The sequence below is a fragment of the Pipistrellus hanaki genome, assembly GCF_964339955.1.
Source record: "Pipistrellus hanaki genome assembly, chromosome: 2".
In the NCBI taxonomy this organism is placed as follows: domain Eukaryota; kingdom Metazoa; phylum Chordata; class Mammalia; order Chiroptera; family Vespertilionidae; genus Pipistrellus; species Pipistrellus hanaki.
The window spans coordinates 169,853,034-169,880,749 of record NC_140504.1 but is presented as its reverse complement, the minus strand read 5'-3'; the positions used below and the strand labels follow the sequence as shown (position 1 = coordinate 169,880,749).

Below are 27,716 nucleotides of genomic sequence, written 5' to 3'. Positions count from 1 at the left end.
GAGAGAAACATCGACCAGCTGCCTTCTGCACATCCCCTACTGGGGATGTGCTTGCAACCAAGTTACATGCCCTCGACCGGAATCGAACCCAGGACCCTTCAGTCTGCAGGCCAACGCTCTATCCACTGAGCCAAACCGATTTCGGCAAGATGTATACTTTTAATTTTTAAAATTCACTCTTTGGGAACAAAACCACTCAACTATGCTTAATCTGATATTTTTTCCAATTATGTTGGAAAGCACTAACGAATGTATCACTTTTTTAACTTTGAAACACTTGAGTGCTTACCACTTGATGTGCCATTTAAAGGATAATTAATGGATAAACTAAAAGGATAATTATTATGGAGTTTAATATAGTAGGCAAACTGCTCATTAATCCTTACAAGCATTGCTTCGTTATTATCATTTACTTAAAAAGATGCCACAGGGAACTGGAATTTACCACCACATTAACTACATATTATATAACCATACTCTGTTTCTGTAATAATTTTGATTTAAAAAATAAACTTTATTTAAAATATCAAATAGCAAGTCTTGTTGGCTAATCAATATTCTGGAAAGTTATTTATTTAGACTTACAACCTTCATATTTTTTTCTTTCTTCCAAGGGCTTAATATTCATATTAAAGCTTCCTTTAGGAAAAGAAAAGCAAACTTAACAGCATAGCAATTTGCTGAGCTATCAAATAACACTGAAAATTATAAAAATGAAAAAATAACCATATATAGAAAAGGATATACAAAATTATACTGATATTGATCAAGATGAAAAAGACAACATAAATGTGAATTATTGTTAATTTTCTGCAATGTTGTTTAAATAATCAATAAAACTATCTTATGGAACATTTGGCATATAATGGCTCTTAATAATTTGGGAAAACCATATTATAGCATTCATTTAAAAAGTTATAATAACTTACCAAACAGAAAATGCACCAAAATGCTAACAAGATTATATCTGGGTGGTAAGTTCAATGGTGATCTTATTTTTCCTTTCTATGTTTTTCACATTTTCTAAGTGTGTATTTAAAAATCCAAAACTGTATTTTAAAAAGTAAATAATATACCATGAGTTCATTTGCCCTTCTTTTGTGGATGTATAATTGAGACAGAGAGGCTAAAATATTTTCTCAGAGAATAAACAGATCAAGCATTTAAATCAGACTTCTGCATTGCTTCTTTGTTAATAATATTAAATTATTCTTAAAGAAATTTTTATAGGGATACCCTAAAAAGGAGAAAATATATAAATGTTATATGTCTGATTTTTCCAGAGTATAAATTGACATATAAAATTTGTTTGATGATGGTGATTAATATTATTGTTAATGAGCAAAAATCCTTCTAGCATGTGTACCTCAAGCCTATTGTCACCTGAACTGTTGGCTATGAAGATGTAGGAATTAGGTCTAGCCAACTGACTATATGCTTTAGAATGTGGACAAAAAAATTGGGGGATTAGAATATTTTCAATAGACAGCTATTTTCTTTTGCCATTGATATTTCCTAACAGAGTCCATCCCAGAATTTTTGCTTCAGTGGGAAGAGAACAAATTTTAAACGGAAGGAGTCCACCAAGCCAGCATGGCTCAGCAGTTGAGTGTTGACCTACGAACCAGGAGGTCAAGGTTTGATTCCTAGTCAGCGCACAAGCCCAGGTTGCAGGCTCGATCCCCAGTGGAGGGTATGTAGGAGGCAGTGAATAATGATTCTCTCTCATCATTAATATTTTTATCTTTCTCTTCCTCTCCCTTCCTCTCTGAAATTAATAAATATATATTTAATAAAAATAAAATAAATGGAAGGAGCCAGCATTCACTAAGTGACTTGTAATCACCAGGCACTATACTATTCTTTTGTATATAAAGAGTCCATTTACTCTTTCCAATAACCTTAGATGGTAGGAACAATAATCATTTTACACTTAAAAAAAAATCAAGCCTCGTGTTAAAAGATTTGCCTAAGGTGCCACAGCTAGTATGGTACGTACTAGAGCCAGGGTTTTACTTCAGGTTTGCTAGTTTCTTTCTACAACACCGTCTCCCAGAATGATTACAAATCCAGAACTCTTAAAGAAAAAAACAGAATAAAGCCACAGCACCAACACTATGAAAGTTCATTTTGAAAATGTGAGGCTCATTTAACCAAGAGCTCCTAATAATTACATCATAACCAGACATTACCTCTAATTCCAGCGCTTCTGAGAGTAATTTCTGGGCGTTTTTCCTAAGCGCCTCGGTTTTGGAATCACTTCGAACTTCAATAGAAGGTCTATTTGCATGTTTCTCAATGAAAGTTCTCCACTCAGTGTAAACTTCTTTGGCAAGACAAGCCACTTCTGAATCTGAGTGTTGACGCATCTTATTCACTGTGTGACCTGGAGCAAGAGAAGAGAAACCAAAGGAAAGGAGGTTCTGTCTTCTGAAAAGCACAGGACTAGATGGACTGATGTGTGTGTATGGCACTTAGAAAGCCATTCACATTCCTAAGGATCTTAAGGCTCTGTGCAAATGAAGACAATTTCTCAGAGGCTGGGTTTACAAGATAATCACTGAGGGAGAATCACTGGACTAGCCAATGTCTTAAGCCATAAAATAGAAACATGACCAAAAGATACTTAAAACAAAACAACTAAGGTACCAACTCCTTAATCTAAAAATTGCAAGATAAGAAAGTGAATTAAGCATTTTTCTTATCTTTTGGTACATATTATATTTCAGAACAACCAAATAGCTCTAGCTATTGAGAAAATGTTTTTTGTTTTTGTTGTTGTTAGTCCTCACCCAAGGATATTTTCCATTGAATTTTTAAAGAGTGAATGGGAGGGGGAGAGTCAGAGAGAGAAACATCGATGTGAGAGAGACACATTGATTAGTTGCCTCCCGCACATGCCCTGACCAGGGAGGGGATTGAGCCTGCAACCAAGATACATGCCCTTGACCAGAATCAAATCCTCGATCAGTCCATGGGCTGACGTTTTATCTGCTGAGCCAAACTGGCTAGGGCAAGGAAATGTTCTTTATTCAGCTAATAAATGTAAAAAGATTGACAGAACTAAAAAAAAAAGAAAAAAAAATGGTAGCCCATGATGAAATAATTCACTCAGGTGCTAATCATCAGTAGATCAATTCATTCAATAAAAGGTTGATGGGGAAATTTATAATGGAGGAATGAGCTGTCATGACCTGAACCACTGATCAATTAGCATCCTTGACTGTGGCACCATCAGACACAGGTAGCATTTCACAGCCCTATGAAATATTCTTGTCCCTCCTCCCAGAGAAAAGATGAACCAGAATTCATAGAATTATTCAATGCTAACTTCCAGTTTATAGAAAATATGAGAGGCAGAGGAATAGGTTATAGTATGAGGAAACAGATTCAGAATGTGGCACATTCTACAGGACAACAGACCTGGTTTCTATAATAGTCAATGGCATTTTTTAAAAAGGGGAACAAGGTCACAGACTGCTTTAGATTAAAAGAGGCTTTTGAGTCCAAACTACCAAATGCAATACATTTGGAGCCCCTTAATGCCATCTTCTACAGTAGCCAGAAAGGTCTTTATTTAACTTTATTATTTTCTCTTTTAGGGACTTTTTTTCTAAAACACAAACCTGACCATTTCACTGCTCTACTTAAATCTTTCAATTCTATATCCAAATTCATGTCTTGTCACACAAGTCCCTTCGATCATCTGCCACCCTCCCACCTGCTTTCTAGCTTCATTTCCAGCTACCATCCCTCTGTCATCTATACTCCAGCTACTTGTAGCTCCTCAAACACTTCAATATTTTGAAAATCTCTGCTTTTGAACATATTTTCCAATAAACATTCTGTCTGCCTGGAATACTCTTTCTTCCCCTTCATCTGGTTAACTTCCATTCTGTCTTTCAGACTCAGTACAGGAAGTCTTCTTTAATACCCCTAGGCTTGGTTGTATGCCTCACTGTGCTTCCTTAGCACCTTGGGTTTTTATCACAATAATTATTATAATTAGTTGCAATTAGACCAGTTCTCTCTCTTGTCCACCAAAGAGAGCTCCTTGAGGGTAAGAACTGTGATTTGTTCATTTCTTCTTTTTCTTTTTTAAAAAAATATATTTTATTGATTTTGTACAGAGAGGAAGGGAGAGAGATAGAGAGTTAGAAACATCGATGAGAGAGAGTCATCGATCAGCTGCCTCTTGCAAACCCCCTACCGGGGATATGCCCGCAACCAAGGTACATGCCCTTGACCGGAATCGAACCCGGGGCCTTTCAGTCCCCAAGCCGACGCTCTATCCATTGAGCCAAACCGGTTTCGGCTGATTTGTTCATTTCTGTACCTCTAGCAGACAGCACCATGGCAGGAGCTAGGGATCAGAAGAGTGGGTTCGATAAATGTTGTGGAGAGACAAGCCCACATGAAGAATAACATATTTTTACTAAAACATGTAAAACAAGGGAAAAACTACTATATTATATGATGAAAAGTTAGTAAAACAATGCCAATACTGAAGCTAATTTGTAAATGTAATGTAATCTGTTTGTATTAGAAGACAACCAATATTTCTAGACTTATAGAAACTAGAGGCCCGGTGCATGAAATTTGTGCAAGGGGAAGGAGGTTACCTCAGCCCAGCCTGCATCCTCTTCAATTTGGGACCCCTTGGGGGATGTCTGACTGCTGGTTTAGATGGGACATCCCTCTCACAATCCAGGACTGCTGGCTCCTAATCGCTCACCTGCCTGCCTGCCTGATCACCCCTAACTGCCTCTGCCTGCCTATGGGCCTGACTGTCCCTATCTTGTCCCCCTGCCGGCCTGATCGCCCCTAACCACCTCTGCCTTGGCCCCCAGCCTAAGCCGCAAGCTGGCATCCCTCTGCCAGAGGCAACCTGGCCTATCAGGAGAAGGTGCCACCCCCATCACCCTGCTGCTGCTGTCACTGGCAGCCACCATGGGCCTTGCAGCGTGCGCACAGCTGCCTGAGCCTCGTGCCTCGCAGTGGGGAGTGGCTGCCTGAGTCTTAGGTCGGCCCTCACAGTGGCAGCCGCCATCTGCCATGTGCTATGCGCCATCCGCCATGCGTCATCCGCAACCCGTCATCCACATCTTGCCTGAGGCTCAGGCAGCTGCTGTGGCTTTGTCTGGATGGTCGTTGGAAGACGTCTGCCCTAATTAGCATATCACCCTTTTATTAGTATAGATATAAATGGGTAAAAGTCTAAAATACTATTTTGAAAAAGAGGAATTATCCAGCAGGTAGCCTTATAAGATACTAGAGGCCCGATGTACAGGTAAGGTCCCCAGGCCTGGCTGGAGATCAAGGTCAATAGGGGCCTTCTGGCTGCTGGCCAGGGCCTTCCTCTGATGGGATCAAACTCCCAGTTTCCTGGTCGAACTTCCAAGGGGACACTTTGCATATTAGCCTTTTATACATATAGAAGATTAGGACATATTATAAAACAACAATAGTTAAAATTATATAAACTAACACCAGAAAATAAACCTAATGAATAAAAAAATGAAGCACAGGAATAGACAACATTATATACAAGAATTCAATATATACTAAAAAGAGTCATCATTGAACAAAAAGAAGCAGAAAAAGGATTTAAATTTGGGGAAATGGTCAAAACCATTTAAAAAGTTTATCAGCTAATGCCAACCATATAGCCTAACACTTAATGATTCCCTTACCCTCTACATTTGCTGAAGGCCCATCTCTGTATCGTAGGCACTAGTCATGCAGGGCTGAACAAGAATATGCTCCTGCTTTTAAGAGTCTGTGAAGGGTATCCTGCAGGTGAAAAAGAAATATAATTCTGAAGGGAAGACAAGACTCTTTAACTTCTCACTCTAAGCAATTATCTACCTAGAAATTTCATCTAGCCATTCCATTGCCCAGGGAAAGGAATACATCAACACTCATCACCAGGAGAGGAAGAGAAATATGCCGAACACTCAGAATAAATGTCTCCGGGTACTTCCTAGCTGGCAATGCTTATGAGGTGTTTTAAAATACACACATCACTTAAAAGCTGACTACTACTCAATACTTTTCTGAGCAGAGTTCTGTATATTCTTGAGATTATTCATTTAGCAAGAAAAATTTTGTTGGTCACTGTTATAGATGCTAAAAACACAAAGATAAATAAGTCATTGGAAGACCTCAAGACCTAAATTCTGGTCATTTTAATACTTTTACAAAGCACCTTCTTTATGCTTGGTACTGATGGTACAGAGATGGAAAAGACCCAGTCCCTGGAATTAAACCTACACTCACCTTGCACCAAGGTGTGCAAAGAAGATATATGTACAAAAATATTAATTCCAGCACCGTTTGTGATAGTGAAAAGCTAAAACAACCTCGAAGCTCATCATTAAAGATTCACTTGGTTAAATAAATTATAATCCATTCAAACAATAAATATTTTGCAAATATTAATAGCTCAACATATAGTAACACAGAAAGATGATTAATTTATTCAGTTAAGTGGAAAAAACAGGTTCTCAGAAGAACATGCACTGTATGAGCCAGTATTTTTTTTAATTACACTTGTGTACACATATAAACACATATGTGTTTATTTGCAGAGGGAAAAGTCTAAAAGAATTGACAATGAAATTATTAGTGAGTCTCTTCTGAGTGGTGGGACTGGGTGTGCTTATACAGTCCAGCTCACAATCCTGTGGGTGGGCTCAACCTGTAAGCAATCCTAACAGTGCGAGCTGTGCTGTAATAGAGGTGCATTCAGGTTGCTTTGGAACAGAGATCCTTCTATCTGTTCCCAACCTTATCCTCTTCTCTCCCCAAGAAAGGCACTATTGATCCAGCTTTATATATGAGAACTAAAGACACAGAAATCTCGCAGAGTCTTCTATTTGTCGAACCAATGGACCTTCTCCAAGCTCATGGACTTGACACTGCTTTCTTCATTCTGAAATATTCTCTTCCACTGCTTTTTGAGACACTACCTGTTACTGGTTCTCTTCTTCCTTCTCGTTTCTCCACCTGCCTTCCCTGAGCAATCCCGCCCACTCCTGTGGTCCAATTACTATACGCAAGCAGATGACTACCAAATATGTATCTCTAGCCCAAATTCTAGTCGCCTATTGGACATCTCTACATGCTTATTTTGCAAGCATTTCTAATTCAACATTTCAAAAATGGAAATCGTTACCATCATCCTCAGTCCCTCACACAATGGCACCACCATTCACCCATCATATTAGGCTCCTTCACATCTATTACATCTTTCCCTTTTCCTGCTCAGCTCCCTCTTCATCCTCACCGCTGCCCTGATTCACGTCCTCATCACCTCTCTACAGGTCTACTGCAAAGATTTATTAACCAACCTTTGTTCCCACCCAGTCTGGCCGTCTCCAATTTAACCTCTATACTGATGTCAAAAATAACCTTTTAAACACAATTTGATCACATCATTCCCTTACCAAAAAGTCTTCAGTGGCTCTCTCCACTGCCCTCAAATTAATTTCTAAGTATAGCATCCAGGCTCTGAATGACCTAAACTCTTTGGCCTTATCTCTCACCAGGTTGCCCTCTTTTTCTCTCTCCTCTCAAACCCAATCCTCCTACCCCTTTGGCTCCATGCACTAAGTTCTAGCCACAGAGAGCAGCCTGCACATTCTCGTTTAGGTTCAGGCTGTCTGGCCTTCTTACATTTCTGAGCCTTGGCTCACTGATGCCTCTGCCGAGAATGTTTAAATGCTTACTTTCCCTTTTTAAACTGCAAACATCTGGAGGGCAGGAGCCATACCTTACTTTAAGTTATATTCCAGCTCCCAGAATAGTGCCTTGCACAGAATAGTAAATACATATTTGCTGAACTAAAAATTAAATTAAAAAATTTAAGTTTAGCCTAAACTGGTTTGGCTCAGTGGATAGAGCGTCAGCCTGCGGACTGAGAGGTTCCGGATTTGATTCTGGTCAAGGGCATGTACATTGGTTGCAGGCACATCCCCAGTGGGGGGTGTACAGGAGGCAGCTGGTCAATGTTTCTCTCTCATCGATGTTTCTAGCTCTCTATCCCTCTCCCTTCCTCTCTGTAAAAAATCAATAATATATATATTTTTAAAATTTAAGTTTAGCTTTCAAATTGTTGAATAAAGATGCAGTTAATTGGTATAATCACACAATAGCAAACAAAATAATAGAACGACACTGTAAAGAATTAAACCCAAAGGCACTGGGGAAATCAAAAGCTCCTAATTCTTACCCATTGCTAAGAATTCTTTCTGCTGACTACTCCAGATTTCATATGAATTATCTAATTTTCATAACTAAGCAATGAATTAAATACTATTTTTATATCTTTTTTCAAAAAAGAAACTAAAGGTCAGCAAAATAACATGCCCCAGGTCTCACAGCTAGTAAGTGTGGAAGCCAGGATTTGATACCAGCAGCCTGACTCCAGGGGCCTGTACACTTAACCCCTAACACCCTGTGTTTCCCTGTTAGTAGGGACTGGAGCACAGGGAGTGACCAACAAGGCTCTGCTGAGATAATGTTGTTCACCTTCTTGTTATTCCCAAGTCCGAAGAGCACAGGACTGGAGAGGTAGTCATACGGCTTAAACTTCATCTTCTCGGGCCAGGGCAGAGGAGTCCATGTTTCTGGCCTGCCGGCAGCAGTACACCCACAGATAACTCTCTCAGGACTGGCCAGGGGGCTCTGCCAATACCAAGGAAACCATCCCAGGAAGGGCAAGGCTATAAGATTTGTTAGCAAAGAGGAAGGAGTCTCAAAAAAAAAAAAAAGTGACAGCAGGAAAGGCAGTCTGGACAGGAAAAGAGAAAGGGGGGAGGGGAGATGAGGGAACCCTTTTCTAAAACAAACAAGACAAAAAATTTTAGATCACAAAAGGAATTTTGTGGTAATAATAATGATGACAGTTAACCATTGTGCTAAATGCTTTACAGACCTCAACTCATTTACTCTTCAGGACAACCCTATGAGGTAGGTGCTGTTGTGATTCCCCGTTTTATAGGTAAAGAACCCGAGGAACTAAGGGATTAAGTAACTTGTGAAGGACATGGCAGGACCAGATTTCAAATGTAGGCAATTTGGCTATACAGTTCGACCTCCCCTGATTCAGATGAAAAAAAATAAGGATCCATGACCTTTCCCCAAGGTCACAAGTTGGTCAGTAGCTACACCAAGAAAGTTAATGACCTGTAAAAAGTCATTATTTGCTCCATGAACTTTTATGTTTTAAAGCAAACAGTGCTACTGGCTGGTCTTGTGATCTAAGTTAAGTCCTCTGGGTTTAAGGGTAGGGGGTTTCCGCTTCCCAGCACATTAAGCCAAATTCCCTGCAGGAAACAGCCTTTCACTCATTTAACCAACATTACCAAATGCTAGGTATGTGTCAGGCCCTGCGCTAGACATTGGGATGGAATGTTGACCAAGAGGCAGCCTTGTACTCAAAGAGCTCCAGATGGGTCTAAGCACAGGAGAAAGACACCTAAAGAAACAAATGCATGGAAGTGTTACAGGTCCTAAGACAGTACTGCAGGGGAATCGCAGGGAGGGCCAAAAGGACAGCGGAATCAATTGAGCCAGCAAAGGGGCCAGCAAATACCAAGAAAGAGGCAAATTGTCATCCTGAGTCTTTTTTAAAAAAATATATTTTATTGATTTTTTTTTTTACAGAGAGGAAGAGAGAGGGATAGAGAGTTAGACGAGAGAGAATCATCTATCAGCTGCCTCTTGCACACCCCCCACTGGGGATGTGCCCGCAACCAACGTACATGCCCTTGACTGGAATCGAATCCGGGCCCTTTTAGTCCACAGGCCGACGCTCTATCCACTGAGCCAAACCAGTTTCGGCCATCCTGAGTCTTAACAATGACTCAAGGAGGCATGGCTCACAGAAGAAATAGAGGGAACAAAATCGTGGAACCTGAAATAGCATGGCATAATTTGAGGGCTTGTGGCAGACAAAATTATGTTCCCCAAAGAGAGCCATGTCCTAATCCTCAGAATCTTTGAATATGCTACTTTACATGGAAAAGAGACTTTGCAGATGTGATTAAGGACCCTGACATAGGATGGATTGTTGGTGGGCCCAATCTAATCACACTCCTTAAAGATAGAAGAGACAGAAGGGTGGGTCAGGAAGATGAAGTGTGAGAAGTGTGAGACCCATACTGAAATTTTTTTTTAATTGACTTTTAAAGAGAGAGGAAGGGTGAAGGATAGAGAGATGGAAACATCGATGAGAAAGAAAGATCACTGATGGGCTGCCTCCTGCACAGCCCACAACCTGGGCAGAGCCTGCAACCTGGGCATGTGTGCCCTGACTGAGAATCGAAGAGAAAAACATTGATGTGAGAGAGATACATCGATTGGTTGCCTGCCACATGCACCCTGATGGGGGCTAGGAATTGAACCTGCAACCCAGGTGTGTGCCCTTGACTGGGCAGGCCAACGCTTTAACCACTGCGCACCGTACTGAACTTCTGACCCACAAAACCATAAGATAATAAATCTGTCTTGTTTTAAACTACTGATTTTGTGGTAATTTGTTATAGCATTATTCAAAGAAAATGAATACAGGAGTCCATAACTAGTTTAAGATTGCTGAAGAAATAGAAACCTATGGCACAACTTGAGACCAGAAGGCCATTTGAAAGGTCCTTGCCACTACCTTATCCCATGACCTTGGATAAGTCAAATCACATACCCACTCACTCACTCACTAATTTGTTCATTCAACAAACGTTTTTAGCTTCAAATAGGTTGTTTCATCTGGATCTTGAAGGACAAGTAGAAGCTTGCCATGGACAAAGGTAAATTTTTGGTTTCAGGAGGTAGCATGACATGGTATAAGAATATCTTAGCTTTGTCACTTATACTTTGGTTTTCTAACCTGGGTAAGTTATTTTAAATTCTCTAAGCCTTAGTTCTCCCATTTGGACAAAATAACATTTACCTCCAGAATTGGTATGTGGATCAAATGAGGTCCTAATTGGAAAAGCACTTAGTAAGTTTAGTTTTCTGGTTGTTAATCAATCATAAATGAAAAATTATCTGAAACCAGATAAATCTGATTGACATAAAACTTTCCCCAGAATATTCATTCACACAGCATTGCAAAGTGAAGCAAGCTTGTTCACCAGGTTGAGAGTACAAGGCCTAATTCCACAGCCTCATCAGCCATCTACTCGGTACTTCTTACCCACTAGACTCCTTTGAATAAAAGTATCCAGTCATAGAGGCCCCATTAAGTGCCAAGTCCAAAGGCTTTGGCCCAGTGAGAACAGTGAGGATACTCATTTCCCTTGCCTTTTAACACACTCTCCTCCTTGGCCTTCATGTCACAATACAAAAGACCTGGCACTCTTCCTCTTTCTCTCTACTCCCTCAGCCTCTTCACTGGCTCCTCTTCCTCCTCCCACTTCCCCACCATGGATCTTCCAAGTTCTATCCTTCAGCCCCTTAATCTTTTCTTTTACTCAGAGAACTCATCCTCTTAGGTGATTTTAAGCAAATGCTTCCAGGCAAATGACTTCCAAATATGTTATTTTTAGTCTAAATCTCTCCTATGAACTTCAGTCCCACATCTCCAACTGCCTGCCGAACATTTCTACCTGGAGACTTAATGTCAGAGCAAAATGCTAGGGACACTAACTAAAATGGGAATACTAGGAGAAAATTTGTATTTGAGGTACAAAAGAAAGGGCACTAAATTCTGTTTAAAAGAGGTGAGTTTGAGTAGATGGCAGAACCCACACAGATGATCCAATAAAATAGAGGCACACAGTCCAGGGCTCATTGCCGCAAGACTCTCATTATATCTCTGGTGCTAACTCACTATGTGGCCCTGGAGGGGGGGGGGTGTAGAGAAACCCTCAGGGGTGATTGGGGCCAGCAGCTGCCATTCGCACCCGCTGACAGCGCCGAGCAGTTGAGCAGTGGCTGCCAACCGGTGGCCCGCTGGTGGTATGTAAGAGCCAAAAGGTTGGTGACCGCTGCTCTAGAGGGAATTAAATTCCTTCTTTTTTTGTTTCTGTCAATAATGAAGGGTCACTTCTGACCTGGAATACTTTAGCACACTTTTCAAGAATCCCAGCTTAGTTGAGAGTCCCAGAATTAGCTATCCCACTTCACTACTGGCCTAAAAGTATTTCAGCAGCATTGCTATTTACATCAGCCCTTAGTTTAGCCCTCCCACTCCCTGAGCCCACCCCTTTCACCTCTGCTTACGTTTTTGCAAGAGGGAATGAGGTTGTTTTTTTTGTTTTTTTTATCTAGAATCTAGTTTTACTGCAGTGGAAGGATAGCTTTTGTTCATTATGAAGCCTGAGACCCTAAAGATAGTAAGTGATTATTATTGGAGGATTCTGAATGGAGGAGTGACATAGTCATATTTGCATTTTAGACAAAAATATCTGGCTGCCATGTGAAAAAGTATTGGAGAAAAGCAAACCTAGAGGCAGTTAAAACATCTGGTTGGGAAATTAGGGTGGGGTAGTAGTCGAGGGGATGGAGAGGTGTGGTTCGAATCAAGAGACACAGTGGAATAAAATCCTAAAGGACGTAGAAATTGAAAGCACTCAGTAAATGTTGGTTTCTTATAGCCCATAGGATAGAGACAGGCAGGAGGCTAAAGGTGGAAGAAGGTAAATATGCTCAGGCAATGATCCAAATGAATCTTCAGCTTAGCAACTGTTGTAACTACAAAAAAAATCAAGAAAACCCTACATTATATTCAACCTCAGGTTTAGGGAAGGCTTGGGTAGGGTCAAGACTCAAAACTTGGATGGTTTCCAGCTTCTCTCAAGTCAAGCCCCTTGTGTGGTTTTATTATGATCTTCGAATTGAAATCTCTGATCAGACACACCCATTCTTGAAAGCATACTCACAATTTACTCAAAGAAGTGAGAGAAAGGATTTTTTTTTTTAATTAGCATGTTCTATATTTGTAGGACAATTCCAGCCTATTATGTTGATATTTAAACTCTGATCATAAATGGTTAACTGTGGCTTGTGCCTAAATATGAACATGTATACATATATGTAAATATATATAGGTCATAAAATATTAATCACTAGGACCCTCTACTGGTGGAAATACCTTACCTGCTCATATGAATGGTCTTATTGCCCTCTAGTGACCACAACCTATAAAGAGAAAATCCACCAGCAGATGGGAGCATTTCCTGGCTATAATAATAGGGTCTTATGTTCTTTAAGCATCTAATTTTCTCAGATTCTGGTTTATATTACAGGGGTGCAACTCTCAAGACTCTTGGGGGGCTCTCTGGGGATTTCACACAGCTCCTGCCAGCTGTTAGCGCCAGTGTGAAGCTGCTCTCTCTCCTGCCTCATGAACAAGAGGTCAAGGGGAGGCAGACAAGGCAATGGCTGCAGGAGTGAGGGCAAGAGCGGCAGCTGTGAATGGCTGCCCTGGGTCCCTGGGGAGTTCGGAGCAGCTTGAGGAACACATGTTGGTCCTCCCGTGCAGATTATTCACAGTTGTGTACTATATTAAAATGGCAATTCAACGTGGTCCCCGACTTATCTTTTAAATATCTCTATTGCCGTAACAAATGATGTAGTAGCAAAGGATGCTATCATTTTTTTTTTTTACAAACCAGGCCTTCCAAATTATTTCTACTCAAGACAGAAAAGTCAAGTCTCTTTCAAGATTGAACGGAAATGTCACTTCTTCTCTGAAGCCTTTTCTAATGCTCCGGGTGCAGATGACTACGTACTCTGTCCTTTATGCCAGCATATACCTTGTATAAATCAGAATGGTGCCACAAGTATTATTTCTATTGTTTTTATTTATAAGCTATAATTTCTTACTGCTCACATTTGTCTACATGCTTATTTCTCCAGCAAAACCTAAATTTTTAGAGATCACGAAGCATGTCTTATTCATTTTTGCACCCCCAGCATCAAACACACTCAAAATGTCACCCATAGATCACTGCGTTACCAGTCCAATGAACAAACTCAAAAACTGAAGCATTTAGAAAATTTTATAGCAATTTAAAGAGCAATTCTACATCTGTTTAATACTTTTAAAAAATGTGGCTTGTATTTTGTATATCTTAGTTTTATTTTTCTGGTAACTTTTATCATACATTAATGAAAGTACTGGTCTGCCACCAATGGAAACTTTTTAAAACAACGGTCCCTTATCATGGATAGTTTGAAAAGCACTGAGATGACAGGTAATTTAATGTGTGAGGGAGGGAAGAAAGGAAGAAGGAAAGAGACAAAATATAAGCATTCTGCATAACAGTCAGAAGAAACATACCTATCCTTGTAGATTTTAACACTTCCTTGGAGGGTATTTTCTTCTTTAATTCTTGTAATGTTTCAACTAGATTCTCTTTGGTTTGATTAGGAAGCTCCAACATAGTTTTCCATCTTTTTATGTCTTCTACAACCACAACTCTCTGGGAAAAAGAAAAGTCATTTGGAAAATGGAACATTTTTATTATAAAGACATCTGCCTTCACCTGAGCTAATGGGGCTCCTATTGACATGTGAATTATTGATTATGACCTGAAGCCCCAAATGATGGGTAATTGCTTAAAAGCAGGTCCTGCTTACTGCAAATCAGGAAGACAGTTACATCTATTAGGAAAAGTGCAAGTTTTAATCTTACCATGTCAGACACCACTAGGCACTTAGCAGTGAGAAGCAATAAGGATGGGAAGAAAAGAAAAACGATGCTGAGGTGAATCAACCCTATAGCTTACTTACATGTTTTAATTTATAGATGAGGACAGAGAACAGAAAAGTCATATATATTTATTTCAACAATAAAAGCACACTTCAACAGCTTCCTGCTTCCTAGATGATGAAATAAACGGGTCTTGTTTGAAGAATTTTTTAAAACTTCAAACACATAGAAAGGTAGAGTAATTCACTATTTAATAATAAAAAAGTTAAGCCCTAGCCGGTTTGGCTCAGTGGATAGAGCGCCAGCCTGGGGATTGAGGATCCCAGGTTTGGTTTGGGTCAAGGGCAAATGCCTGGGTTGGCTCAATCCCCAGAAGGGGGCGTGCAGGAGGCAGACAATCAATAATTCTCTCTCATCATTGATGTTTCTATCTCTCCCTTTTCCTTCCTCTCTGAAATCAATAAAAAAATATTTTTCAAAAGTTAACATTTTGCCATTTTTTATAAATAAAACATTACCATTCTTTCATTAAGTATAAAATTTTAACAATTAAGAAATCTGGTTGAAGGGATAGGAAAGTTCTTTGTTCTGTTGCAACTTTTCTGTAGTTTTGAAATTATTTCAACGAAAGAATTTTTTTTAAAAGTAAGAGACAAAATAATGAAGTTGTTTTTATAATTAAAAAATCTTGCCCCATACTCTGGTTTCTCTTCAGATCGCATAAATCTTTCGCCTTTTACTAAAAAATCTTGCCCAGCTGGTGTGGTTCAGTAGTTGAACATTGACTTATGAATCAGGAGGTCACAGTTCAATTCTAAGTCAAGGCACATGCCTGGGTTGCAGGCTTGATCCACAGTAGGAGGCGTGTAGGAGGCAGCCAGCCAGATGATGATTCTCTCTCATCATTGATGTTGTCTCTATTTCGCTCCATCTCCCTTCCTCTATGAAATCAATGAACTTTTTTTTTAAATTTTGTCTCGATGGTTGTTACCCTGAGGAGGGTTAAGGAATGGAAGAGGGTATTGATGGCTCCAGCATTCTGGTAATGTTGTGTTTCTTTCTTTCTTTCTTTTTTTAATTTTTTTTTAATGCTTTAACTTAAATTTCTAATAAGCTGTCACCATAAAATGGGCATTTTTTACAATTCAATTTCTACCGTTGGTGTTTGCCATGATCTCCCATCAAATATAAAGAGATAATGACAAAAAACACTAAGAAAATTGTGTAGCGTGTAAATACAATGATAACTTCCCCCTCCCCTCCCAAAATCGGACTCTTCAATTGCGGAGAAGTAGGAACACAGCAGTAGTTTGTCACAAGACCGTAGCCATATTCCATTTCAACATCTTTGGCTCCTGTTAGTAATAGTTGGTGACTAATGACTTTAGTTCATTGTAGAGATGTTCGAAGACGGATGTTCTGTTTCTTGATCTGGATACTGGTGACATAGGTGTGTTCACTTTGTGAAAATCTGTCAGGAGGTACACTCATGATTTCTCTCTCTCTCTCTCTCTCTCTCTCTCTCTATATATATATATATATATATATATATATATACACACACACACACACACACACACACACATATAAAAGCAACAACAACAACAAAGTCTCAGCTCCCTCCCCTGGTTGGGGTCTGCTCTCAACCTAGCTGGCAGTGGTGGGAGGAGAACATGTCTGACTCTTCTACTTCCCCATCTTTGTTCTTCCTCCTACCCTATCTGCTCTTTGCTTTGGTCTCTAACCCTTCCAGGTTTGAAGCTAGGAAAAGGAGAGATAAAGGCAAAAAAAAGCACCTTACTTTCTATTGTTATGCCAATTAGATTTTAGTGCTCTTGGATAGTCTCAATAAAAAGGTATGAAGGGTCCCAGGTTCAATTCTGGTCAGGGGCATGCACCTTGGTTGCAGGCACATCCCCAGTAGGGGGTGTGCAGGAGACAGCTGGTAGATGTTTCTCTTTCATCGATGTTTCTAACTCTCCCTCTCCCTTCCTCTCTGTAAAAAATCAATAAAATATATTTTTAAAAAACAAAAAAGAAGGTATAAATATATCATTCCACACCTTGCTTTCTCATTCAATATATTTTATTTATTTATTTATTTATTTATTTATTTATTTATTTATTCATATAGATACATAAAAAGCCAGATAATATACTTTAATAGTATTGGAGAGTATCCCTTATTGTTACTAGTATATACAAATGCCTTAAAAGTTTTAAAATAGCCGAAACTGGTTTGGCTCTGTGGATAGAGCGTCGGCCTGCGGACTGAAAGGTCCCAGGTTGATTCCAGTCAAAGGGCAGGTACCTTGGTTGCGAGCATGTCCCCAGTAGTGGGTGTGCAAGAGGCAGCTGGTCGATGATTCTCTCTCATCAATGTTTCTAACTCTCTATCCCTCTCTCCCTCTCTGTAAAAAAATCAATAAAATATATATTTTTAAAAAGTTTTAAAATATATTCCCCTAATTAATTTTCAGGATTATAGATAGTGTGATTTTATATATATATTAGATTGTACATATATATGTATGCATGTATGTATGTTTGTGTGTGTATACACACACACACACACACACACACACACACATATATATTTATATATATATTTTTTTGAGGTCCAGTGCATGAAATTCGCATACTTGGGGGGTGGGGGGGAAGTCTCTCAGAACCCAGCCCCTGCACCCTCTTGCAGTCTGGGAGTCCTTGGGGGATGTCCAACTGATGGCTTAGGCCACATGTGTCAAACACAAGGCCCGCGGGCCAAATCCAGCCTGCCAGGCCTTGCAATGTGGCTCGCACCGCGCTGTCATCACTGCACTCCGCTGTCAGTTTATGACATTGTCAGTTTATGACTGTTCAGTAAACCATTCGGCCCGCGATTTAGGCTGGATTTTAGATTTTGGCCCCTTCTCTGATTGAGTTCGACACCCCTAGCTTAGGCCCACTCCCCACTAAGCCAGCAGTCAGACATCCTTAGCACTGCCGTGGAGGAGGGAGAGGCTCCCGCCACCGCAACTGTGCTCACCAGCTGTGGGCCTGGCTTCTGGTTGAGTGACGCTCTCCCTGTGGGAGTGCACTGACCACCAGGGAGCAACTCCTGCGTTGAGTGTGTACCCCCTGGTGGTCAGTGCTCATCATAGCAACCGATTGTTCTGCCGGTCAGTCAATTTGCATATTAGCCTTTTATTATATAGAATATATGTGTGAATTTGTGTATAAATGTAAATATAGATGTATATTTCCATGCATAGTAATAAGTATGGAGTTCTACATTATTATAATTAACTCTTTTTTCACCCCAAACCCTGAGAAGACCATAATCTTTATGCTGTTTCTTTAGACTAATGAAATTTTTCTAGTTCATTTTTATCAAACATGGTAGTCTTACCTTTCAGCTTAATATGGGGGTTATTAACCTGAGGATTTATGTGCAATCTCTGTACTGACCCTAAAACCCTAGCCCCTAAGCATTACATCTGGTTTCAATAGAGCTATTCAACTTCAGCTCTGCGTTTGGATTTCTTCTTTCTTCCTGGCATCTGAGGATTTCTCCTTCTTGCTTTCAATTTCACCTCAGTATTAGAGACTTTTAAAATATATATTGTATATATTGCCAAAACCGGTTTGGCTCAATGGATAGAGCATCGGCTTGGGGACTGAAGGGTCCCGGGTTCAATTCCGGTCAGGGGCATGTACCTTGGTTGCGGGCATATCCCCAGTGGGGGGTGTGCAAGAGGCAGCTGATCGATGACTCTCTCTCATCGATGTTTCTAACTCTCTATCTCTCCCCTTCCTCTCTGTACAAAATCAATAAAATATATTAAAAAAAAAAAAAAAAAAAAAAATATATATATATATATATATATATATATATATATATATATATATATATATATATTAATTTCAGAGAAAGAAAGGGAGAGAGAGAGAAATATCAATGCTAAGAGAGAATCACTGATTGGCTGCCTCTTGCACACCACCTACTGGGGATGGAGCCCACAACCCGGGCATGGGCCCTGACTGGGAATGGAACCATGACCTTTTTGTTCATGGGTTGACACCCAACCACTGAGCCACACTGGCGGAGCTGTACTGGAGACTTTCTACATGGTTAGAATGAAGTTCAGGGTTCCACTCAGCTCATTCCAGAATATGAAACTAGAAGCTCAAATTCATAAAAGGCCTTACATGACTTGGCTCCTGACATCCTAACAGCTTCATCATTTGTTCCAGATGCATCAACCTAGTTAAAGCTGCCGAAATGAATCACAGTATTTCACTCTCTGCCTGGGATGCTCTTTCTTTGCCAATTTATTTTTTAAGACTCTCTTCAAGCATCACCTCCTCTATGAAGCCATCCTTGCCTCCCTCCAAACACATTTGACCACATTCCTTTTTTGGTCCCTTTACAATCTGTACAGACTTCTATGACTATATCTCTGATATCTGCATATATTTGTCTAGAAGACTGTCTTCCCCACTTGACTATGAACAACTTGAGGGCTGGAACAATTCATTTGTCTCTCTATCCCCATGCACAGTAAGTGTAACTGAACAAAGCTATTATATTTCTACCCTCAAAGACTAAGTATAATTTCAGATCTGAAATTTTAGGGCAGAAATAGAAAATAAAGCAGTCAGTTCTAGAGCAGAAGAATTACATAAACATCAAAGAATGCTTTCTTATTTCCATCCAAATGTGGACTCCAACACATACTATATTTCAAATTTGTATGAGAATTATGGGAGGAACAAGGGAAGTGAACAAGAAATGCCAATGGGTTAGCTACAATTAGTAGTGGAATGGTTATTGCCAGAAAGAAGAGGTGTTCTCCAAAATACCACCTGGTCTTACAGTTGTGGATAGCTGAATTATCAAGTTTGACAAAACCAATTAGGGACAATGACTCTCTCATAAGCAATAACATGAGCACCATTCCACTAGTGGGGACAAGAGACACATATTGGATAGTCAATCGTACAAAGGAAGGAAAGGTTTATAGAGCATTGTTAAATGCTGACCCTAAAAGGATTATCATGTTCTAAAATCTTTTAGTAATAAAAAAAATCTCCTATTGCAACCAACAGAAGAAATTACTTTCCCTTAAGAGAGTAAGAGGAGATTATCCAAATTAACCTTTACCATTCAAATGTACAATACATGAGCTCTACTGAGTATCACTGTCATTGAATGTGATAAGGCTATGGCAAAATTACTTGTATCTCACTGATAATGGAAGTAAGTACAATGGTCCTAATATTCTAAGATTTTTATACCTCCTTTGCATGGCATTCTGAAACCTCCACTTTTTTAAATAGTTCACCCTATAGGGGGCAGACAGTAGAATCAGATTGTCTAGTTCAAATCCCAGCTCTCTGATCTTTAGCAAACAATTTAATCTCTCTGCCTTATATTCTTCACCTGTAAAATATTTTTTTAAAAAAGCTCTGGCCGGGTGGGCTCCATGAGTTGGAGCATTGTGCCACACACCAAAAGATGGTGGGTTCGATTCCTGGTCAGGACACATATCTAGGTTGCAGTTTTGATCCCCAGTTGGGGTGGGCACGGAAGGCAACCAATCAATGTTTCTCTCTCACATTGATGTTTCCTCTCTCTCTCTTCTCCTCTCCCTAAAAATCAATGAAACATGTCTTTGGGCAAGGATTAAATCATTCATTTCACAGAATTTAAAGAGTTACTATGGGAAGCACTTAACACAATGCCTGGCCCAGAGAAATAGCTCAATAGATGTTAATAGTACTCATTACTACTATTATTACCCCACCATAATTCTCAGCTCTAGTTCTAGTTTTACTACACAAGCCCCTCCTTTTCTGTACATGAAAAGAGGAAACTACCTGTTTTTATTACTTTCTAGGCACAATGCTTAACCCTTTCAACATGCACTTATTTATTTAGACCTTATAAAAACACTGTAGGTTAGATATTATTTCTGACATTAATGATAAGGAAATTGAGGCTTGAACATTCAGCAGATTCTTGGCATTAAAATGTGATGCTAGTGTGTAGGCCTAAGTCATTTGGCAGACAGTAGACCTAACTAACTCTCTAGAACTCAGATTTAACTCAACTTGATTTTAATTTGTCATTGCGTACACATGAAAGTAGGCATGTGTGTGTGCACAAAGGAAAGGGAACAGCAAGTACCACTTACTGAATGGCTATCTGTCACTACTTCCCTCTACCTAGCCAAATCTTTCCAGCCCTTTGGGTGCTCTGACCAGTAAAGGAGACACTGAGCTCTCTCCTCTCTTAACTCTTAACCATTTTTGTCCAAAAAACAGTTTGTAATGGATCACATATGATTTTGTATCATTACTTAAGAATTTCTTTTGCTACGATGCCCTAATAGGAAGTCCCATGAGGATTCATACTTTGACCTTAAATTTCCCTTATGGTTCCTAGAGTACGTCAGCATAGTGCTGGGCATAAATTTCTCTCTATATAAAACCCTAATATGCAAATAGACCAAATAGCGAACAACCGAACAACCAGTCACAATGACGTGCACTGACCACCAGGGGGCGTATGCAAAACATGGTGGGCGTTGGCAGCAGGCAGCAGAGCACAAAACATGGTGGACATCAGCCTCAGTGGGATAATGGAGCAGGTGAGTAGGGGTACCAGACCAAGGTGGGGCACTGGTCACTGTCATCGAGGTGAGACTCCGGTGGTTACTGAAAATTCTTTCCTCCCGCGCAGGCCACTGTCCTGCTCACATGTGCTGCTAGTGCCGGCCCCGCTTGCACCCACTGCTGGCGCCAGAGCCATGCTCACACCAGCTGCCAACGCCTGGCACTGGCCCTGATCACTCAGCGCTGTCAGTGGGTACAAGCCGTGGTTGCTGGCCCAAGTCGCCCCTCAGGGCTTCTCCACCTCTCCCTGCTCTTGAGGGGTGATTGGGGCCAGCAGCCGCCACTCACACCCACAGCCAGCGCTGGAGCTGCCATTTGCACCCACTGACAATGTCAGCTCCACTCACACCCACTGCTGGCGCCGGCCCTAATAGCTCCACGCCATCAGCGGGTGAGAGTGGGGCCAGCGGCGCCAGCATGTGGGTGTGGCAGCGGGAGTGGGGCTGTTGGCAGACAGGGGACCAAGGCCATGGCAGGAGGGGCCAGGTGGGGATGCAGAAGATGGGTCAAGACCCGCCCCTGTGCCCACCGCAGCCTTGCAGCCCACAGTTCCTTTCAAGGTGCATGAATTCATGCACTGGGCCCCTAGTTTCACAATAATATTTATAAAATAGTTTAATATCCAGACCATGCAAGGGCATTTCCAAATAAAGATGATTCTTATTTTTACCTACAATGTAGTGAAGCACAGTAACCTCCATCTTGTAAAGAACTGCTGTTTGAATTATCTGCTATTGTCAGATAATCCCTAGTTCTGTAAACTCCATCACTGTAAACTCTTGTCATTGTAACTCTTGTCATTGTAAACTCTGTCAGTTTAAGACAGTCTCTTATTCTATAAAATGACTTTGTTTTAGTTCAAATAATAGAAGAAGATAAACTTAACTGTCTGACCTTGCAAGCTAGCCATCAATGTAATAGACTAATACTGATAACAATTCCCATATTGTTATGCCAAGCACAAACTCATTATGTATTCAAGGTTACAACTGTCTGTAACAATAACTCACACAGAAATCTTTGTAATATCTGCTAACAAAGAGGCTCAAAAAGCATAAATAGGAAAAACTTCCTGCATGGGGTGCTCAGAGATTTGGAAAAGACACCTCCCCCTGGGCCGTGTGCGAATAAATGACTCCTAATTAATTGGTTTATTAAGGCATCCTTTATCTCATTCAATAATTTATGATACAAGAGTAGCAGGCACTAATGTTAGGTCTTGGAGAAGATTTAGAACGTAAGACACTATGGTCCTCATCCTCAGGAGTTCAAAGTAGACTGGGAAAAACTTCAGGTAATCGGATAGTTACAATATAGTGAGATAAGTGCTGTAACAGGTATGTGAGCCAAGTACCAAGAGAGTATTGAAGAGGGAAGGATTAACTCCCCCAAAAGACCTAGAAAGCATTTCAAAATTCACTTATTTAACAAATATTTACTGACTTCTTAATATGTGCCAAGCCCTGTGACAGGTCCAAGAATACAAAGGTAAATAAAATACCCAAGGTCCCTGTACTCATAAAATTTATACTCTAGAATTCAGAGGGAAAGTTGCATTTGAGTGGGCTGACAAATGAGTAGGGATTCACTCTGTAAAAAGAGAGAAAGTCTTTCTATGAAAAGGGACCAACATTATTCAAAGCCCTGGAGACATAAAAGAGAATGGCTTATACAGAGAATAGCAAGAAATGGGTGGTGGCTGGAAAGGACTCCTGTGAATAGAGAGCTGCAAGGGATGCGGGGACAAGGCTCACTGGGTCAGAACAGGAAGGGGAACATGTGCCATGGCAAGGCTTTTGGAGTTTTCGTTCATTTGGCCATTCAGAAAAACGGTCTGCAGGCTTCTATATGCCAAACCCCGTGCCAGGAACAGGGGACACAAAATCATTAAGAAGATACTCTTTCTAGAAGCTTAGAGTGTAGCAGGGCGCAGGCATGGAAAGAAACACTTGCAATTAAGCAAATCAAGTCCAATGATAGGGGCATGTTTAAGATGCAGGGATGTAAAACTGAATAAAGGAAACCTCATTGAAAATGGGAGTTGGGAGGCCAGAAGGAGCTGTCGTGCACTACGATTAGACCCCAATAGGAAGGGACCGTATTTTGCATTCCCAACAAAAAATGTTTCTATTCTACTAGGAGGAAGACTTTCTGTTTTGCCCAGCAACAAGCCTAACCAATAAGAACCCTCAAAACTCGGCCAATTAGAAGCCATCATCACTCTGAACTCTCTCTTTCCTCCAATGGACTTATCCTCAAAGTACCATCCCCTCCCAACTTCCTGTTGCTGTTGTTTTCTATAAAGTCTCCTCTCCTCTGTTTGCTGGACTTGCCTATAGTTTTTGCAATGGCATGTTTGTATTGAATTTCAATTCTCTGCCATTCCCAAATAAACCCATTTTTGCTGGTAAAAATAACTGGCTGTTTTATTTTTAAGGTCGACAAGAGAGTGATCAGATTGGTTCTGTATCTGGGAGACACAAAGGTGGTGAGAAAAGGTCTCATAGTACAGCAGACTCTTAAACTAAGTTGTGGGGAACAGATAAGATTTCATAAAGTAGAAGAGAATAGCAAACACTTGCATAGTACTTAGAATGTGCCAGGCACTGTTCCAAGCACTTTATATATGGAGTGGGGCAAAAGTAGGTTTATAATTGTGAGTACACAAAACACAGAGTTCATTGTTGTATTATTACTTATTATATTATTTTCCATACAAACAACTATAAGCCTACTTTTGCCCCACTCTGTATATTGAGTCACTCCAACTTCATAACTAACATAAAATAGGTTTTATTATTAATTCCATTTTATAAGCGAGGAAAAACACAAAGGTTAAATAACTTGTCCAACAACACACCAGGAGTAATGGCAGAGCTGGGTTTTTAACCGAGGCAGGCTGGTTCCAGTCTGTTTTTAATTATATTATCATGTGACCTCCGAGACAAGGGAGTAAAACCATTCTAGGCAAACAGGAAAGCAATGCAAAGGTACATTAGTACGAAAGAGCACATCTTTGGCCAACTGTGAGTGGTTGACAGTGGGTGAAATGTACATTAAGAAGAGCCAGCAGGGGATGAGGCAGGCAGGTCATGGAGAGCCTTGAGTGTCATGTAAAGAAATGTTTTTATCAATAGGAAATGAGAAACCACTGAAGGATTAGGCAGGAAGATGACATGAGTAGAACTTTATTTCATTTTTTTACTTACTCCTCTGGTTAAGTGTAGAGCGAAGATTGACAGGGGATGCTAAGTAACCAGATCATAGAAATGCTCCAGATAAGAAAAAATTTTAATTTAATAGATGTAAGGACAAGGAAGATTTTTAGGAAGCAGAAGTGAAAAATTGGATATGGGAGAAGAGTTAATGATGGTTTCTGTTACTAGTCCTAGTTACTTAGTATCCTATCTAATAAAAGGGCAATATGCAAATTAACCATCACTCCATCACAAATATGTGGCATTCATAGCCACAAGATGGCGGCACCCAGTCCTCTCAGAGAGTGGGGGCAGCTGCTGAGAGGAGGCAGCATGAGTGGCCTGGCAGAATGCTAGCTTCATCACCACGGCGACAAGGCGCCAATGAGCCTCTGGGCCAAGGAGAGCCTCTGGGCAGGAAGCGGGGAGCCGCCAGGCCCCACAGAGAGCTACTGGTGCCCAGATTCGTGCGCAGTGCTACTAGTATGGATATAAAGTAAATACAGGAGAATAAAGGTCAAGCTTGATAGAAAAGCTATTGCATTTAATAGAAGTGTTATCCTATATGCCTACTGTTTATTCTGATTCCATAATCTTCATATGACTTATTCTCATCATCATTCAATGATTCTCAACTGGGCACAAGTAGAGATATAGAGGGTAAAGGGGGCAGGTAGGAATAAATTAGAATCTGGGTGTTTGTATGTGAATGTAGGTGTAGTTTAATTATTACTCTTCTCTTTTCCTTCCAGTCTAATATCACAATCCTGCCCACCACCATCTCTCATTAAGAATTACTGCTGTATACAATTAACCATGAATACTCTGAAAAAACAGAAGCAGTTGAAAACTTTGAACTGTAAGACAAGGAGAGATTTTAAAGATCAGTAGGTCTCAACCAAGGTTGACTATTGATTACAAATATGTGAGGGCATTTCTGATTATCACAGCGGGAGGTGCTAATGGCACTCAGTATCTGAGGGCCAGGGATGTTACTAGTAAACTTCCTACAATTCACAGGGCAGTTCCAAATAATGAATTATCTTACCCCAAATGTTAATAATGGTCCTTTAAAGAAACACTGATATTACTCAATCCTACATTTAAAAAAAAATGTATTTTTTTATTGATTTCACAGAGGAAGGGACAAGGAGAGATAGAAACATCAATGATGAGAGAGAATCATTGATTGGCTGCCTCCCTGCAGGGACCCCACTGGGGACTGAGCCCAGAACCTGGGCATGTGCCCTTGACTGGAATTGAACCCGGGACCCTTCAGTCTGCAGACCAATGCTCTACCCACTGATCAAAACCAACTAGGGCTCAACCCTACATTTTATGGAGAGGACAAACTGAGATCCCAGAGAAGAAAATGGCTTGCTAAAGATCACCCAGTTGCACAGTAAAGACTAGGAACCAGGGCTTCTGTTTACACTCCTCTTCATTTCTTCTAATCCCAGCCTAGTAAGCTCTTGGGAGCACAAACATTAGGAGTCTAGAGGAGGAAGGGGAACCAATAAAGGAAACAGAAAAGAAATAGTCCACTATGTAGGAAGAGAGGTTCAAGAAGACAAAGCGAACTAATTACAAGTAGTTTTTGGTTTTTTTAGTAAAATAATTATTTTATCATTAATTGAGTATCTATGTTGACTGATTCACTGTTGGCTGTCTATCCTTGTGTTCCTTGATTCTTCCTTGCTAACACACACAGGTTGCACAGAGTCCATTAAAATAGTCTCTTTTTCAATCTCAGATATAGCTATGAAGGCCTTGTGATACAGTTCGGGCCAATAAGATAGGAGAGTACAGTATCATCACCCAGCCTTACTGAGTTCCTACAGAGTACATAAAATCATACTTGGTACTTTAACATTCCTAATAGACAAAATTTTGCAGAAGAATAACATAGGGGGTTTGTCCTGCCAGCCACAAAACATACCATTAAGCCAAAGTAATTAGACAAGTGTAAGAGAAATACTAGTATTGATTAAATCTATATCAGTACAGGATATGGGGGAAACAAATTGGGAGTGGTCAGGAACACTGGGAAGTATAGCAAAAACAACCCACAGGTCTTCCACAGAACTCAACATCACCTTGGTATCACAGTCCATTGCACATTTTCTCTAGTCCCGGGTCCCCTTCTCACCTTCAGAGATTCAATTGTGGCCTGCTTGTAAATCTTTCCTCCAGGATCTTTCTTCTGAGGACTACTCTGGAGTCTAGGCGTTCGAATGACGAATTTATCCATTTCTAGGGGCCTTCGTGTGTTTGCAGTGTGTTCTGCTCAAGAAAAGAGGGCAGATTCTAAAACGTCATAACTGTTGGGATGTGTGTTCCCTAAAATGATACAACTGCGTTCTATACACTCTAGATTCTGGAAGCTTTCCTGAATTCTGAGTGGACTTCATGGGAAGATTTTCTCTTGAAAAAGAAACATCTTCCTAAGAACTGAAACTTATACAATAACGGGTCTACTCTCTGGATCAGAAAGTGCCTAATTTTCAGAAGGGCACACTGTGCAGGGGATTCCAATACAATACTGGGCCAGGTGTTGAACCCAGTGACAAACCTCCTCCAAATTAGGTTAGGTTGTGGCAGGATCAAGTTTCGCTGGGTGCAATGAAGCTCTCTTAATTACTACCCCACCTTAGCTGCAACCCCAGGGTTTTCCCTAGTAACCAGCAACCAACAACCACCTCCAGATCTCAGCAAAGTCCTCACAACAAGCCCCTATCTCCATGAACTGCTTGGTGGTCACAAGGCCCTCCCTATCTACGATTATAGGCTTCTCGATCCCCGAGCGAAAATAAAACACCATCTTTCTCTGCCCTCAGCACTCATGAGCCCAGAAAGGGGGACCTAGCAACGGTCTGACGTGAAACGCACCAGGAAAAGCAGCCTGGCAGCAGCGAGGCCCCTCCAGAGAACTAAGATTGCAAAGAGTCCATTAAAACAGTCTCTTTCCCAGTCTCATCCTGATGAAACTAAACGGATGATACTTTCCAGGCTGGTAGTTTCTCGGAAGCGACGTCCGCCCGCAGGGAGCCTCAGCGACACAGCACACCACATTCCCCAGAATGCACTGCGAAGGGTAGTGTAGTTTTCCGAGACCAGCTTTCCCGGAAGCCAGGGCGCCTCCCGCCGGTGGAGAACTACGTGCCCCAGCATGCCCCGCAAAGGAAAAAAGGGGTCTGGGG

The 27,716-nt window shown here is 40.6% G+C and overlaps 1 protein-coding gene across 1 annotated transcript in view; it reads right to left on the bottom strand.

The window, feature by feature from the left end:
• Window positions 1-27,607, bottom strand: part of TCEANC2 (transcription elongation factor A N-terminal and central domain containing 2) — a 35,826-nt gene extending 8,219 nt beyond the window's left edge. Inside the window, exons 1-4 of the mRNA XM_084874733.1 lie at window positions 27,406-27,607; window positions 26,666-26,799; window positions 14,288-14,429; window positions 2,193-2,386 (exon numbers count right to left, since the gene is read on the bottom strand). Of these exons, the coding sequence (XP_084730859.1) occupies window positions 2,193-2,386; window positions 14,288-14,429; window positions 26,666-26,767 (438 nt within the window). The 5' untranslated portion in view covers window positions 26,768-26,799; window positions 27,406-27,607. The remainder of the gene's footprint in view (window positions 1-2,192; window positions 2,387-14,287; window positions 14,430-26,665; window positions 26,800-27,405) is intronic.
• Window positions 27,608-27,716: the final 109 nt, after the last annotated feature.